At 36.8% G+C, this 17,411-nt stretch overlaps 1 protein-coding gene across 5 annotated transcripts in view; it reads left to right on the forward strand.

The window, feature by feature from the left end:
- The window catches only part of NAV3 (neuron navigator 3), an 860,737-nt gene that overhangs the window by 832,201 nt on the left and 11,125 nt on the right, over positions 1–17,411 (forward strand). For all 5 annotated transcript variants that reach the window (XM_059683697.1, XM_059683694.1, XM_059683698.1 and 2 more), the window contains 6 exons: positions 3,076–3,171; positions 3,433–3,601; positions 4,776–5,011; positions 14,202–14,356; positions 16,059–16,130; positions 16,720–16,916. In XM_059683697.1, coding sequence (XP_059539680.1) covers positions 3,076–3,171; positions 3,433–3,601; positions 4,776–5,011; positions 14,202–14,356; positions 16,059–16,130; positions 16,720–16,916 — 925 coding nt within the window. The remainder of the gene's footprint in view (positions 1–3,075; positions 3,172–3,432; positions 3,602–4,775; positions 5,012–14,201; positions 14,357–16,058; positions 16,131–16,719; positions 16,917–17,411) is intronic.

Genomic DNA, 17,411 nt, shown 5'->3' on the forward strand with positions numbered 1-17,411 from the left:
TGCCTTCTTTGTCATAAACATTCATCTAAAATATCCAACAGGTTTCACTTGTAGAATACAGGTGATCTTTATGATGTTCAGTAACATATTGCTACAGCTATCAGTTTGACCTTTGTGCAAAAAAAGACTATCTCTATATATAAAACCCTAATTGACTGGTCGACCTTTTGACTGGTCAACCATTTGACCAGTAGCTATTATGCACACTGACCACCAGGGGGCAGACGCTCAATGCAGGAGCTGCCCCCTGGTGGAGAGTATGCTCCTACAGCAGGAGTGCCGCTCAGCGAGCTTACCAAGTGGCAGCGGCAGCAGGAGCAGTGGGGCCAGGATGAGCAGAAGGGCCGTCCCCGGCCCGGGCTCAGCCTCTGCCCCAGCCACCTGCCACTTTGTGTACTACTACATCCCTTAGGGGATGTCAGACTGCCGGTTTTGGCCCAATCTTCGACTGGTGAGAGGGCATAGGCCAGGCTGAGGGACCCCACCAGTGCACAAATCTGTGCATCAGGCCTCTAGTAAGCTAGATAAATATCCTAGACATTGGAAAGACATACTCTACTGAACTCAGTATGATAAGTTCTATTTGTACTTCTTGTATGTATCATTTTGAAGAAAGGCCTTAGCTGATTAGGCAAATATTTTAAGTTTCTGGAATAAAATATTGCCTTCAAATTGACAATGTCATTCTGACTCTAGCCCTTTCTTAAAACTAAAAATAATATTTCAAGCTGAAAATGTATTTGAGTGGCCAAGAAAACAAATTTGTAAGAATCTAATCCTTTTCAATCAAACAGTAAAACAAAAAAGTGCTTCAGAATTTTTAAATAATGGAACTATTTAAATTTTAAAAGCAAGTGAGAATTTTTATACTGAACAAACATCCCAAGAATAAACTTTCTGCTTTAGCTGCAGATTTTGGCCTGATTTCCTGAAGTGGGTCTTACAGTGAAAGACTATAATAATCTCAGTGAATTTTAGACTACCTCTAAGTTAAAAGCAGCTGCTTATAAAGCACTAGAGGCCCAGTGCATGAAAATTCATGCACTCAGGGGGTCCCCCAGCCTGGCTTGTGCCCTCTCGCAGTCCAGGACCCCTCAGGGGATGTCCACCTGCCAGCTTAGGCCTGCTCCCTGGGGGATCAGGCCTAAGGTGGCATTCAAACATCCCTCTGGCAGCCCAGGAGCTTTTGGGGGATATCCAACTGGAGCTTAGGCCCGCTCCTCACAGCCACCTCTGCAGAAGGTGTGGCGCCAGGACCAGGAATGCAAGTCCCCTCTCCCGCCATCTCTGCAGAAGGGGGCGTGCCGGGACTGCCATGGCTTGCTGGTGGTGCAGGCTCGCTGGCCTCGCCCCCACCCCCACCACCCACTGGTTGTTCAGACAGGTCGTTCTGGAAGGTCGTGCAACCATCTGGTCTAATTAGCATGTTAACTCTTTGTTGTATAGGATTGTATCCGTGTCCATTTTGACTGGGTTACAATAACACTGGAAAACAAGTTTTCTTTTTCAAAAGAATTCTAAAAGACCGTGTCTTTGAAAATTGAAAGTAGTTCTCTCAGTCTTCTTGGAGTACTGTAACGAAATACCATAGATTGGGTGACTTCAGCAGCTGAATTTACTTTCTCACAGTTCTGTAGTCCAAAATGAAGGTGCTGGTTGATTTGATTCCTGATGAGGGCTCGCTCTTCAAGTTGTACACCGCCACCTTTTCACAGTGTCCTCACATGGCCTTTCCTCAGTGTGTGTACTGGAGGAGAGAGATCTCTCTCTTCCCCTATTTATAAGACCACTACTTCCACCATGAAAGGCCTACTTCAATTGCCTAATCTAACTCTAATTACCTCCTAAAGTTTCTATTTCCAAATGCTATCATATTGGGGATTATGGCTTTAACATGAATTTTTGGGCTGTATGGAGGAGAATACCAACATTTAATCCATAGTAGTAGTAATAATAAAAAAGATCACAGTGGTTTTGCTGTGAATTTATCAACTGTTTATGTTAAAGGTACTGGCTTCTTAATCAGTTTATATCTAAATAATGGTGATAATCACCCTCATAGAGTTAAATGTTACTGATGAAGAAATTGGAGCTCTGAGCTGACTAAGTGACTCACCTGTGGTCATATTTATTAATTTTGTGGTAGATGTTGTATGTTGTAGAATCCATGTCTTCTAATACCTGACTTAGTTATTATTTGACCACACCTTAGGGAGTATGCAGTTGGTGACTAGACCCAAGATTGTAATCTATATGCTTTCTAATTCTATCTACTGGTGTCACGATCACTATTTCACATAACCATTTGTCATGGAAGAGGCTCCAGTTAGGCTATAAACTTTGAATTGCTTACTTTTCCAATACATGTAGAAATTCCTCAAAATCCCATCCTACCAAACTGATACATTTGGGACCATTGTTTATATTGTAAAGGGATTCTTTGCTTGCTAAAATGAGTCCTGTACATACCCTGCAAGTCCTTTGAAATCATGACTACTCTGATAAATTCAAAATGGGACCTGTTTTGTTAGTATATGAATGCAATACTACCATGGAAAAATTATTTTTAAAGCTGGATTACATTTTAAAGATAATCTAAGTGAATAACTTTAAAAAAGGCTTAACAAAGATAAAATCACAAAAATAGTAAGATGAAGTTCTAGGACTCATATGATATAGTTCTATTCCATCTCTATCACCATTTCCTTCCTACCAAGCTGCTTCTCTCCAGGAATGCACCCTCTGCATTAAAACGGAAGACTATTCTCTCCTGGCCCTTTCCCTTCTACTGAACAGGTCATGAATCCGTTTTCCTTGACCATATCGTTTCATCTAATCTCTTATTTGTTTTTGTTGCTATTGCTGTTTCTTTCTTTCTTTGGTTGGTTGCTTAGTTTGTTGGGGTGTATTTTATTTTACATAATCCGCTGTGTGTATCTGTTACTATAAAACCCATAGGCTTAATAAGTATATTAGTCTTAATCATCACTACATCCATACATTTAGTAGCAAATGTAGTGATAAGACAAGGCACACAGGTGGGTTTTTATCTTGTTTTATTTTGTTCTTATGTAGGACCAGAAGTCTCAGGCGTATTTGATAGGATCCATTGGTGTTAGTGGAAAAACCAAGTGGGATGTCTTAGATGGTGTAATTAGACGTCTCTTTAAGGTAAGTTGTGCAAATATCTTGCTATTAATTTTCAGATGTGTTTTATTTTGGATACTTCCCTTAGCTTTAATAGCATAGACATATTTGCTTTTACTCTCCTTCATTTCAAATATCAAGGAGAGCTTTCTATCTACACTAGTTTTATATTGCCCATTTCTAAAATTCTTGACAGATAGTTTCATATCCCCATGAGTTTTGTATTTTTTGATTGACGAGTCGAACCTCAGTTTTGACCTTCCTGTTTTTGTGTGTACCTCTTAGGAATATGTGTTTCGAATTGATACATCTGCTAGCCTTGGTCTGAGCTCTGACTGCATTGCTAGCTACTGCATAGGGGATTTAATTAGATCCCATAGCCTAGAAGTGCCTGAGTTGCTGCCTTGTGGATACCTTGTTGGAGATAACAACATCATCACTGTGAACCTGAAAGGTAAAAATCAAAAGGAAAGGAAAAGCACATTGTATTTTTTTTTTACCAACATTACTTTTTTTTTTTTTTTGCAGTTTTCCTTCATATTTTCATATTGAAAACTATGTTAACTACTTTGATAGTTTTGGTATGAAATGAACTGTATTTACATTTTAAACACAGAAATCCTACATAATACACTAAAATCCATGTAAATGAAATCCTTGGGATTTGAGGACGTGAAACTTGTACTGTAATTTTAAAAATTCTCCAGGACTTACAAAAAAGGGAATGTGATTTAGGGAATTTCAAGTTTCTAGGTTTCTTCCATTGCCATCTTTCACATTGGGAGGGTTCAAAACATGTATTTTTTGTTTCAAAGTAATGTATTCATCACTACATCTCTGATTTTAAAATATGTGTACCCAATAAATATCCACTGGGAATAGCAAATGGAAGTTAATAATCAAGAGTGAGGAATTGTTTTCTTTGCTTGGGATGATGTGATTAATTATAGGCAAATAGAATATCTAAATTCTGCTTATGTCCATAATTTCTTGTTCATTCATGTTAAAGAATCAGAGTACATCTATATATACTATGAATTAATAGGAATGTGTCAATATTTGATTTTATGATTAAGGTAATTAAGTAAGTAAAAAGGAGATACTGTTTCTCTACTTCTTAATCCCTTGCTAAATATCACAATTTGTGTTTTCCAAAAGCTTAAGTGGTTGTACAGCTGGGGTGTGTAATGAGAGCTAAATGAAAATACAGAAGAGAAACAGGAAGGAAAAGGGAAGAACACACACACATATGTATTTTGTATTTTTATCTTTACATTTATTCTAAACAAAACTACCCCCTTCAAAGGGAAGGAGATTTTAGAATAGAATTTACAGTAATGCTTCCATTTCTTTCTGGGAACTTAAGTGGGAAGCATGAGGTCGACAGGGGAAGGAAGCCTGAACAAAAGGAAAGGGCCTCCTTTTGCATGTTCACTCTGTCTCACTACTGATGTTTTCTGTCTTAAAATGGCAGCATATGTTCGTGGCATACAAGTATCAAGGAGAGTGTTTATGCAAGGACTGCTTTGCTATGAGTAACAAAGCTTTGTTGGCAGTTGACACTGTATTTTAAGTTCGAGCTTGTATGGAACAATAAGGCAAGCTGTTCCCTTTGTTTATTCCTTCAGGGGTAGAAGAAAACAGTTTGGACAGTTTTGTTTTTGATACACTCATTCCTAAACCAATTACCCAAAGGTACTTTAACTTGTTGATGGAGCATCACCGAATTATACTCTCAGGACCTAGTGGTACTGGAAAGACCTATTTAGCAAACAAACTTGCTGAATATGTAATAACCAAATCTGGGAGGAAAAAGACAGAGGATGCAATTGCCACTTTTAATGTGGACCACAAGTCAAGTAAGGTAAGTCCCAAATTCCTACTAAAACTGCTGCTATGTATCCACAAGTGTCTTAAGCAATTAAGCATTAAGATTGCGTAAAAGTTCCATATTGTACATGGAAATGTATCCATCTCTTTTACTAAAAGTAGTATGCAGTAGTTGACTAAACCCTGCTTCATGGCTTTGAACAAAAATGCTATTCAATACCATTAAGTTATCACAGACATTGGGGATATACAGAAGGAAATGACAGATTCCCTATTATCTGATTTCTCTTAGGAAGTATGAGTACAGAGATCCATAAAAAGTGCTATAGATGCAAGAGGTAAAAATAATTCCTGGAGGAATCAGAACTTTAGAAAAAGTCAATAATTGGCTCTGAGTCTTAATAAATTAGTAAGAATTAACTGAATGGGTATTTGGGTATAATTAGAATATCCCAGGCGGAAATTCTAGAAGCAGCAATTGCTTACGTCATATTTCTATAGGATTTCTGCTTAGGAACCTTAGGAAATTGAACAGTATTCCCTGTTAGCATCAACTGAAAGCTCATGTACCATAATAGTCAACTTGAACACTCTCAATTTTTAACTAGGCATGATAAGCTATAAAGCCTAGTTAGTACTTTCATATATTCTGAGTAAAATGAGACATCCTGAAAAGGAAATAGTTTATGCCTAACACTAGACTTTGCCTATAATAATATTCATTACATTCCCAATTAATTCAACCTAAGGTTCGCTTAGAAAACTCTATTTGTTATGACCAGTCACTGAGGGAATCCACATGATACTGGGCCATGTTATTTTTCAGATAACCTGCTTAGATGATCTAAACTAACCCAAACTCTCAGAAACCTCAGGCCTGCAAATTTTCAGGAATAAACATGATTCCCAAAGCATCCAAAACCCAGTGGATTCTTGAAATAAACCATACATGTATCTTAGTGAACAAAAAGTTCCTAATAGTATGGACAACTACATGCTAACAAACTGGAAGAAATGGAAACATTCTTAGAAATATACAATTTACCAAGAATTAATCTGGAAGAATTATAAAATTCAAGTAGATCAACTACTAATAAGATTGAATCAGTAATCAATAATCTTCAAATGAAGAAAAGCCCAGAACCAGATGGCTTTACTGGTTCGTTATACCACACTTTTAAAGATGAATTAACAACGATCCTTCTCAAACTCTTTTAAAAATCAAAGAAGAGTGAGTACTCCCAAACTCATTTTATGAATCCAGCATTAATTACCCTGATACAAAAACCAGAAGAGGACACTAAACCTAATTCGGCAGCTCATTAATGGGATCATTCATCATGATCAAGTGGTGCTTATCCCTGGGATCCAAGAATAGTTCAACATATGAAAATCAATCATGTGATGCAACATATTAACAAAGTGAAAGAAAAGAATCACATGGTCATTTTAAAAGATGTAGAAAAAGCATTTGACAAAATTCAATACGGTAAAAACTCTTACTATATTAGGCATCTAAGGAACACATCTCAACAAAATAAAGGCCATATATGACAAGTTCACAGCTAACATCATACTCAGAGATGAAAGTATGAGTTTTTTTCTCTGAAATCAAGAACAAGACAAGGGTGCCCAAACTCACCACTACTATTCAACAAAATACTGGAAGTCAAAGCTAGAGCAATTAAGCAAGATAAAGAAATAAAAGTTATCAAAATTGGAAAAGAAGTAAAGTTTTCTCTATTTGCAGATGACATAATTTTATAGAGAAAGAATCCTAAAGACTCAACTGAAAAATTGTTAGATCTAATCAATGCTAAATTTTCCAGCTACAAAGCTAACATGCAAAAATCTGTTGCATTTCTATACACTAACAATGAATTTTTCTGAAAAAGAAATAGACATCAATTTGATTTATAACAGCATCAAAAACAATAAAATACTCGATGCTTTACACCTGAAACCAATGTAAATTTATGCTTAAAGTAAACTAAATATTTAAAATTAACTGAAGGTGGATTAAAGACTTAAATGTAAGACCTAAAACCATGAAACTCCTAGAAGAAACATAGGCATAAAGCTTCATGATATGGGTCTTGGTAATGATTTTTTGGATATGATATTTAAAGCATAAGCAATAAAGTAAAAAATAAATAAGTAAGACTACATCAAACTAAAAAGCTTCTGCACAACAGAAGAACATCAACAAAGTGAAAAGATAACCTATGGAATAGAAAAAAAATTGTTTGCAAACTATATATCTAATAAGGGGTTAATGTTCAAAATATATAAAGAACTCAAAGAACTCAATACCAAAAAACACAATTAAAAAAAATGATCCAAAGGAGATATAGGAAAAACCAACAGGTAGATGAAAAGATGCTCAATATCACTAGTCATTAGGGAAATGAAAATTAGAATCACAGTGTGGTGTCACCTCATGGCTGTTAGCCTGGCCATCATCAAAAAGATAAGAGATCACAGATGCTGGCATGGGAGTGGAAAAAAGGGAACCCTTTTGTGCACTTTGGTGGGATTGTAAATTAGTACAGCCAGTATGGAAAACAGTAGAGAGGATCCTCAAAAAATCAAAAAAGAACTACCATGTGATCTAGCAGTTTCACTTCTGGGAATATATTCAAAGGAAACAAAAACACTAACTCAAAAAGATATCTGCATCCCCACAATCATGGCAACATTATTTACAGTAGCCAAAACATAGAAACAACCTAAGTGTCCACTGATGGATGAAAGGATCAAGAAGTTGTGATATATATATATATATATATATATATATATATATATATATACACACACACACACACACACACACACACACACATACACTAGTGGCCCGGTGCATGAAATTCGTGCACATTAAAAGAGAATTAATGAGAAGAAATATTTTAATATTTTAATATTGCTATTTGTCCTTTCTCTATAATAGAAGTATCAGAGATGAAAGAAAATTAGTAAAATGTATATAAAATCTCCCTCCCGTCAGAGTCTGGGGTGCGCCATGGGACCTAAAGTCAAGACCCCGCCCACCACCCTCACACACTTCGAAAACGCAGGAGACCTAGACCCGGCCGGCCCCACCCCCATCAAGCCCCTCCGGGTGGGGGGCGCAGCCTCAGGTCCCCTGTCAATCCCTGCCAGGTGAGGGACGTGGCCTGAGGTCCCCATCAAGCCCCACTGGGCAGGGGGCACAGCCTGAGGTCCCCCAGCCCAGCGCTGGGGCAGGAGGGCATGGCCTGAGGTTCCCTGTCAAGCCCCACCAGGCGAGGGGCGCAGCCTGAGGTCCCCTGTCAACCTGCTGGGTTGGGGGCACGGCCTGAGGTCTCCCGGCCCAGCTCTGGGGCAGGGGGCTCAGTCTGAGGTCTCCTGGCTCAGAGCCGGGGCTGGAGCGGGGGACACAGCCTGAGGTCTCCTGGCCCGGAGCTGGGGTGGGGGGGCATGGCCTTAGGTCTCCTGTCAAGCCCATCCCTCCCCACCACCCCTCCCACCCAGTAGCGTGATACCAGTGCTGAACGAGGACACACGCAGGAGCACGCAGGCAGCGTGACATTAGTGGGAGCAGAAGTCCCCACCCCTGGCCCTGACCACAGACTGGATGTGACTGGGACAAGTAATGGACAAATTAGCATACATACACATACACACACACACACACACACACACACACACACACACACCCCTTTGTTCAAAATTGTCTTATATTTATTTTTCAAGGAGAACAAAGATGTCATAAAGCAGGACGAGATCTATTAAAGTTAAATCAATATAATACATGTATTGCAAATATTTCCTTGGAGCTCAGCACTGTTCAAATTATGGTTGAATCACCCATGCTCATTACAACTGGAGAGCATGGGACCTGAGGCATGAAACCAGAATATTGGACTCTTCTCTAAGAAGCAAGAAGAACACAGTTGTTTGCTGGTTCCAGTCAACATTGTTCAATGCCAACTGTGAATTTTAGGTCTCCTCATATCTTTACTTAAAAGCATTTTAACAGAATGTTTTTTTCTTTTTAACCAAAATGATAAAAGGGTTGACATTTCTTAGTCATCCTCAGTGTGCTTTTGGTATTCCCTCAATGTTGAGGTGACAAAATTCTTTTTTTTTTTTTACTTAAGTCAAATATTTTTCTTTATTCCATGACTGTATTAGCACATGACAGTTAATCAAATGAGTCTCAAAAAAAAGTTTAAAATAGCAAAAAATGGTGCACATGACATTTTAAAATTTTCAGTGGAACAGTAGAAGGAAATCAGAAATGACCAGGAAATGAATTTTAAAGCACATTGAAAATGACGTGTAAGCAAAATCTGAGAAGAAATGAGGGGTGCTCAGTGCTATGGGTAACATGCTTCAGAGCAGTCCATTCAGTGGGGTTCCATTTTGCCATTGTTTTGATTCATCTTATTGACAAAATTCTTTAAACCTTGCTTCCTTTAAGAGAAAACAAATGGGTAGAAAATAGACTATATTTATTACAGGAAACCAAAGCATTTTGATGAAGTTGGATATCACTTAAAATCAAGTTTTAAATCAGACTTATTTGGGCGTCATTAGGATGTAGTTTTATTATGCTAACAAATTAGGTTAATTAATATTAATTATAAAATTTGCCTTAACCCCAAGGCCTCTGTTATATATAGGTACTTTTTACCTCAGTTTTAAAAATGTTTAGAGCTTGGAGCTATTCTTATCAACATTGTATGTGTTCTTAATTTTTTTTAATATAATATTCCCAACAAAGTACAAAATACAAACTAACAAACGTTGTTGTTGTTGTTTTTCACTTTATTTTTGTAAGATGAGAATGAGCTATTAGTAACGCTGGATACAAATTGTTGCCAGAGAATTTGGTCAATTCATGCTAATTGTGAGAGAATCTACACTGGTGTTTTGTTTTCTATTTTGTTTTGTTTCGTTTTATGGGAGTGGTAAATGAGACTAGTAATAAAGGACTAGGGATGAGAAAGTGAGGTTGTGTGAGGGATAGCTGCTAACAGTGTGGATTTATTAAGTGAAGTGTGAATGAGGCGTAAGATAATAAATCCTTTCCCTGAAAAATGGAGCTTTGTAATTGCGGATGTGCTCTATACTGGACCCTAGACAGCACTGAAAAGATGAAGCCAAAAAGCACTTACTGATTCCAAAATAACGAACAATAAACCATCAAAAGAAAAAAAAAATCTTTTCGTGCTTTGGTACACCTGTATTTTACATTAGGTCCCTCTTCTCACTCTTCAAGCCTTTCTTCGTGCTGCCGGTAGGAATATTTTGATCGAGAGCAGTACACGTAAGCAATTATCCTTGGTGACATTTGATATAGTGGGCCCAGAAACCTAGAGATGGGTTTAGGAAAGACTATGTGGCCTTCGGAAGCCACCTGGGGTGTTAGGGAGGGAAAGATTAGAAAACTGGACTTGCCAGATTCATTTTTACTAATAATGTGCCTAGAATCAAAAACAAAGAAAGCAATGATCAACAGTTTTATGTAACTGCTGTTTTCTGTGTATATTTTCAAAGCATGGGATTTATCTCATCCTCAATGTCCATCTGGTAGATAGAGCTGTTTTATACTGCCTGATTTGATCTTGGGCATGAGACTTTTAATGTTAATGCATCAGTACTTCAATATAAGACTTTGCCCCCAGTTATGCTATGGTGAGAATCATGAAGTGATTTCCAAAAGGTCTGAAAAGCTCTTAACTTATATGACAAAATTATTTGTGTGTGCTAATTTCTACTTGCCACTGGTCCATATCTTTTTTTAGATTCCCAGTGGGATCTTATAATCTACTACCCTTCTCAAGATGAGAGCGAACCATAATAAAATTTAATGGCCCTACTTTTCCAAAAATCACCCAGTGATTTCTTAATTACCAAATTCAATGCCCATTGTTCTCTCTCTCTCTCTCTCTCTCTCTCTCTCTCTCTCTCTCTCTCTCTCTCTCTCTCTCTCTCTCTCTCCTTCCCTTATGTATAGCAAATTGCTATAGTTCACCTCTCCTTTCTCGAAATTCCTCTGATTTTCCTTTTTTCCTTGTTTCCTTCCTACTTAGAAGGCTCCTTCTTTGTCTCTTTCACTGACTACTCTTCCTTTACCTACTGGTAAGTAAAAATATTCCCATATATACTGTTCTCTCTCACATCTGTCCTCATCTAGGTGACTCCATTGGTTTCAACTTGTGTTGACTCCATTTTTAACCATGTCCATTCTCTTTCTATTAGATTACAAATATGTTAATATTAGCATACTAAATATACACATTTAGAAATGCCAACCTCAACTCTGAAAAAAATATCATAAATCCATCTTCTTCCATCCATCTCTACTACGACTGCCCTCCCACCCAAATTAACACCCTCTATCACTTGGACTATTCTAGTTGTTTCTCACTGCCCTATTCGCAACTTAAGTTTACGTTCCCTTCTCTCTCTTCCTATCTTTATCCTTTCACCTCATGGAAAATAATGTGTTTTTTCATAATTAAAATCTGACCACATTAAAATTCTGCAATTTTTTCTCATTACTTTCTGCACTAGATCAAAAATCTTGCCACACTTCTCTACGAGTCCCATAGTGTGTTTTGGCTTCAACAAATTCAGTATTCTTTTGACTGGTTTATTTTTCTCCTTAACAATATACTTAATACATTTTGAAATTATAATTTTGACCACATTACTCAGATTTACAAAACATTCAATGTCTTATCATTGCCAATTTGAAGATTCCAGTAACCTCACTAATCACTCAAGATTGTGCACCTTCCTTTCTAATTTATTTACCATTACTTACATACAACACGTTTACAACTAGTTTTTTCCTACATGGGTATCATATTTTTGTGTTTCTGTCTTTAATTGTTCTTCTCCTTATATTTCGAAAATTCTTCTATTTTTAAGATCAAAACATTACTCAATATTATAAATAAAGGATTAATAGCAGTAATCCTGCCACTAAAAAGTCTTTTCCAGCAGCTACAAGTGATCCATTTTAGATACAAACTCCCAGCCAAGTGGAAATAGAAGGATCATACCTCAACATAATGAAGGTCATATAACAAACCTACAGCCAACATCATACTCAATGGGCAAAACTTAAATCCATTTCCCCTAAGAACAAGAGCAAGACAGAGATATTTGCTTTCATTACTCTTATTCATCATAGTACTGGAAGTCCTAGCCACAGCTATCAGACATGAAGAGAACATAAAAGGCATCCAAACTGGAAAGGAGGAAGTAATACTCTCATTATTTGCAGATGACATGATATTGTACATAGAAAACCCTAAAGACTCTACCAAAAAACTACTAGATTTAATAAGTGAATTTGGCAATGTAGCAGGATACAAAATCAACACCCAAAAAATCAATGGCTTTTTTTATACACCAATAATGAATTCTCAGAAATGAAAACTTAAAAAAAAAAAATCCCATTTACCATTGTAACAAAAAAATTAAAATACCTAGCAATAAACTTAACCAAGGAGGTAAAAGACCTGTACTTGGAAAACTATAGGACTTTGAAAAAAAAAAAGATAGAAGATACAAACAAGTGGAAGTATATACCGCGTTCATGGATTAAAGAATTAATATCATTAAAATGTTCATATTACTCAAAGCAATGTATAGATTCAATGTAATCCCTATTAAAACACCAATGGTATATTTCACAGATCTAGAACAAATACTCCAAAAATGTATATGAAACCAAAAAAAAAAAAAACCCCTAACGGCTGTAACAATCTTTAAAAAGAAGAACAAAGTGGGAGGGATCACAAACCAGATATCAAGTTATACTACAAAGCAACTATAATCAAAACAGCCTGGTACTGGCACAAGAACAGGCACATAGTTTGACAGGACAGAACAGAGAACCCAGAAATCAACCCAAGCCATTATGTTTAATTAGTATTTTACAAAGGAGGCAAGAACATACAATGGAGTAAAGACAGTCTCTTCGATAAATGGTATTGAGAAAATTGGGCAGGTACATGCAAAAAATAAAATGAAACTAGACCACCAACTTACACCACACACTGAAATAAACTCAAAATGGAGTAGACTGCATATTTTATAAATAAATGAATGACTCACTATAGCTAGATTATTGAAATAAACAAGGTAAATGAAATTCTCCAGACTATTTACCAGTTTAAACATCTTTTACCTCAATCTCTGATTTTGGCAATATGCTCTGTAATTGGTTCAATATAAGGTAAATAGTATACTGGTTCTTTAATAAATTTTATATTTGAACTTGAATATATTATTAAGTGCCTCAAAAACCCAGGTTATTGTCATTTATCCCTTTCTACATTTAGTTTTAAAAGTGGTCTTACAGACAGAGTGAGTTGCCTCTGGGGTGAGCAGTTCCCATATTTACCTAGCTGCCAGAAATAGAGATCATGGAATTGTGTTTAACCCTGAGCAAGACTTACAAATTGAAAATGTCATTGTAAATATGCAAATATTATGGAAATGTTCTTACTGATTAGGATAATTCTAAGAAACCTAATTATGTTCCTGGCCTACCCATCTGTGAGAGCAGTCAATCAGTGAACTGGTTATCCTACTTAGATTAAAAGCTATTAGAAAGGAATAATGCCTGTAAAAGAACCAAGAAACTCAAGAAATGCCAAGTGCTAATGTCCACCAACCCAGTGAAATATAATAAGTTTTGTCTTTATTTATAATTATAGCAGCTGCATGCATATTAGAAATAAGTAAATAAATAACCACAGTTTATCTGAATTTCAGGGCAGCCCTTTCAGATGCACCCCATTGAAATGAATTGGAATGAAAATATTTAGAGTGTATTTGGAAATTTAAGGGTGCCATTTTGTAATCATACTTGTAATTATAAGGTTTGCTAAAATCCACTTTTATCATTGACATTTCAAAAACAGGGATAAAGTCTCAATGTTTGTAGTTTATCCTAAGAACTCATATCAGGAACTCTCGTTTTGCTCTTCATTGGGGAAGAAGACAACTGGGAAATATGCCTTGGTGTTTACAGTTGTATATTTGTTTTGGGTGTTTCATACTGGCTTTGTAGAATAAGTTTTTTATCAATAGACCAAGCTATGAGTGTTAATCAAAGATTCCGGATGGAAGACAAAGTCTGTTATTCATAAAATATGAAATTCTCGCCAGTGGTATAAAATACACCATTGACGTGTTTGTTTTCTTTATTTTTTATAAAGGAATTGCAACAGTATCTAGCTAGCCTGGCTGAACAGTGCAGTGCTGACAATAATGGTGTAGAGCTCCCAGTTGTAATAATTCTTGATAATCTCCATCATGTGGGCTCTTTGAGTGATATCTTCAATGGTTTCCTCAACTGCAAATACAACAAATGGTATGATTATGAAATATTTTGAATGATGAAACATAAAAAAAAATGTGATCAAATATGCTTTCTTGTGTCTTTATACCTCTTAAGACCTATACAGGTGTCATTAATTTGAGAAGCCTTCATTAATATTACACATTTCTAAAAAAAATTTTCTATGTATTTCTTAGAAAATCTACTTATTCATTCAATAACTTTGTCCCAGGCATGTTTATGGGAACATGATTTGCCTGATGATGTTAGCTTCAGCAAATAATTAGGAGGTCTGGGAGACTATGTCAATGATAGAATGTTTGAGTGAGGAGAATGAAGAACTAGAATGAGTCTTTAGAGCTCTGCTTTCATTCTTAGTCCATATCAACGTTTAAATTCAACTTTTCTATAGAAGCAAATTTAGTACATTCAGATGTACCTCTCTCCATTAATGAGTGTAATTTTTAACTATTAAAGTGAAAGGAAAGGTTGAACTAGAGCATAAAAATATCTGAAAACCCACTTAAGACTCACTAGCATGGCTCTAAAAAAAAGACATATAAGTGCAATAACATAAGCATTAGTTTTAATGGTGCAAGTATTCTAATTAATCTCTGCTAGAGTTTTTTTTTAAATTTTTTAATATAGATATTATCTTTTAATATAGATATTGTCAGTATTTATTTAATAAATACTGACACAAAGATACAAATTCTTTCATGCTATTAAGAACCTTTAAAATAACTGTGAAAGAGGGAAAATAAATGAATTTGATTATAAGCATGAGAATCATAAGATGTTAGAGTGGAATGAGACCAGTGTGATTTTTCTGTCTAATCTTTTTATTGTATAGATGCATAAACTTAGGCTCAGAGAGGTGAAAGGAGTTTTCAGGGGTGAAATAGGTGGGTTTAGGAAATTTTAAAATTATGGGGTCCATGGAAAAAAGCACAGGACTACAGAGTTGCAAAAGGGTACACTTCCATAAGACAAGGGAGCTGGGAGTGGCAGGAGGCATATTTCCATGAGATAAGGGAAGTTGGGAGCTGAAAAGGTCCACATTTACAGAATAAAGGGAAGGAAGCCCCTCATTCAAAGAGGGAGGACGAAAAGCCCAGAGGAAATGGGAGAACAATAAAGGAGAAGGAGGGAATTCAAGTCCTTCACAGAGGCTTGAGCTCAGGAGTTGCTATAGTGACCAACTCAAAGGGGAATAGTGACCAATCAGAGGGGATATTGAGGCACAAAAACTGCAGCCTTTATCAACCCTGGAAAAAGGGACTCCAGGAGCCCCTCACCCCCTCCCCATGTGGGCGTCTGTGCTGTGGGACTTTTTCCCTCTCTCCACAAGGGAGTCTGTGCTTGTTTCTCAATAAATTCCCACCTTTGCTATACCGTCCTCCATCTATGGTTTCACTCTTCAACTCCAATGGACAAAGAGCTCCTGGGAAGCCATCCTGCCCAGGGGAACGCTTTGCATTTCCAGTCCAAATTTCCTGTTTCAGAGGGAAAATGATTTGCCCAGAATTCGAGAGCTGAACTTACAACACCAAATCCTAATTTCTAGTTCAATAATCTTTGTTGTTTTGCAACCGAACATTACAAAATTGCCCTTTTAAAGCCTAATTATATATGGAATAATCACATTTATCTAAATTGTTTTCTAGGACAATTTAATATATTAATCTATTTTACTGTCAGTACATCTGCATATTCTACTCTCTTTTCCCCCCAGTCCATATATTATTGGAACAATGAATCAGGGAGTTTCTTCATCACCAAATCTAGAGCTGCATCACAATTTCAGGTAAAGATAAATTGAATGCTTTGTTTTTTGGTTTTGGGAGGGTGGTGTTTTTTTGTTTCCTTGTCTTTCTCTCTTTGTTTTTGTGGTTGTTTTTCCATTTGTGCATTGACAGACCCTGCCTGTGGTGACCTGTGGTGTGAAAATAATTCTCACTTCGTATGACACTCTTTCTCAAGCAGACTTTGTAGGATCCTCAACCTGTAATCAGAAGTGTTTCTTTAAAAAAAAGAAAAGAAAAGAAATGTTTTTCCTGCTCACTTTGTCACTAGCTGAAGCAGAGCACTTTTCCTAAGTGTGAGGAATGTGAAGAGTTCCTGTTTTAGGACTTGTGATTCTCCGGCAGAAGCAGAAGGGTGCTCCGTGTGGATACTCCCACTCCCTTCTGAGGCACCGGAGCTTCTCTTTATCTCAAAAAGAAGAGTTAGTTACATAATAGCTCTAATGCTAATAGACCTCTTCGCCCCTTTGATTATTAAAATGTGGCCACCAATTGACAAAGAAACTCTATATTGGAAAGATGATTATTATGGATTTAAAATTTTATTATGTAAAGATTTCCCATTCTCTTTTTTTTTTTCTCTTTCTATAGGTGGGTATTATGTGCAAACCACACTGAACCAGTGAAAGGCTTCTTGGGCAGATATCTTCGAAGGAAACTAATAGAGATAGAAATTGAAAGGAACATCCGCAATAATGATCTAGTCAAAATTATAGAGTGGATCCCTAAGACATGGCATCATCTCAACAGTTTTTTGGAAACACATAGTTCTTCTGATGTTACCATTGGTGAGTTGCAAAATTGCAATATGCCATTTGCTGGGAACTAAGAGTACATGGTGAAGATGGCCAGATTGGATGGTAGAAAATAACAAGTGAAGCTTATGTGTTTCAAGCTTCCAAAGATTTGTTTTCTTTCTTTCCTTCTGAAAGTTTGCCTTCTTCTAAGTTTTGGATCTCCAATTTGTCTGACAATTGTCATTTACTAAGATATTACTGAGATCCAATAAGTTTAAAATAGACAGCTATTCTAAAAATCAGATAATCATCTATAATAATAAAAGCATAATATGCTAATTAGACTGGACAGCCAAACGATCTTCTGGGCATCCTTCCAGATGAAGCCACCAAGGCGGGAGCCAAGGCAGAGGGGGTTAGGGACAATCAGGCAGGCAGGCAAGCAGTTAGGGGTGATCAAGCAAGCAGGCGAGTGGTTAGGGACGATCAGGCAGGCAGGCAGAGGCAGTTAGGGATGATCAGGTGGGCAGGCGAGTGGTTAGGGGC

This window comes from Myotis daubentonii, chromosome 2 (genome assembly GCF_963259705.1).
Source record: "Myotis daubentonii chromosome 2, mMyoDau2.1, whole genome shotgun sequence".
Taxonomy (NCBI): domain Eukaryota; kingdom Metazoa; phylum Chordata; class Mammalia; order Chiroptera; family Vespertilionidae; genus Myotis; species Myotis daubentonii.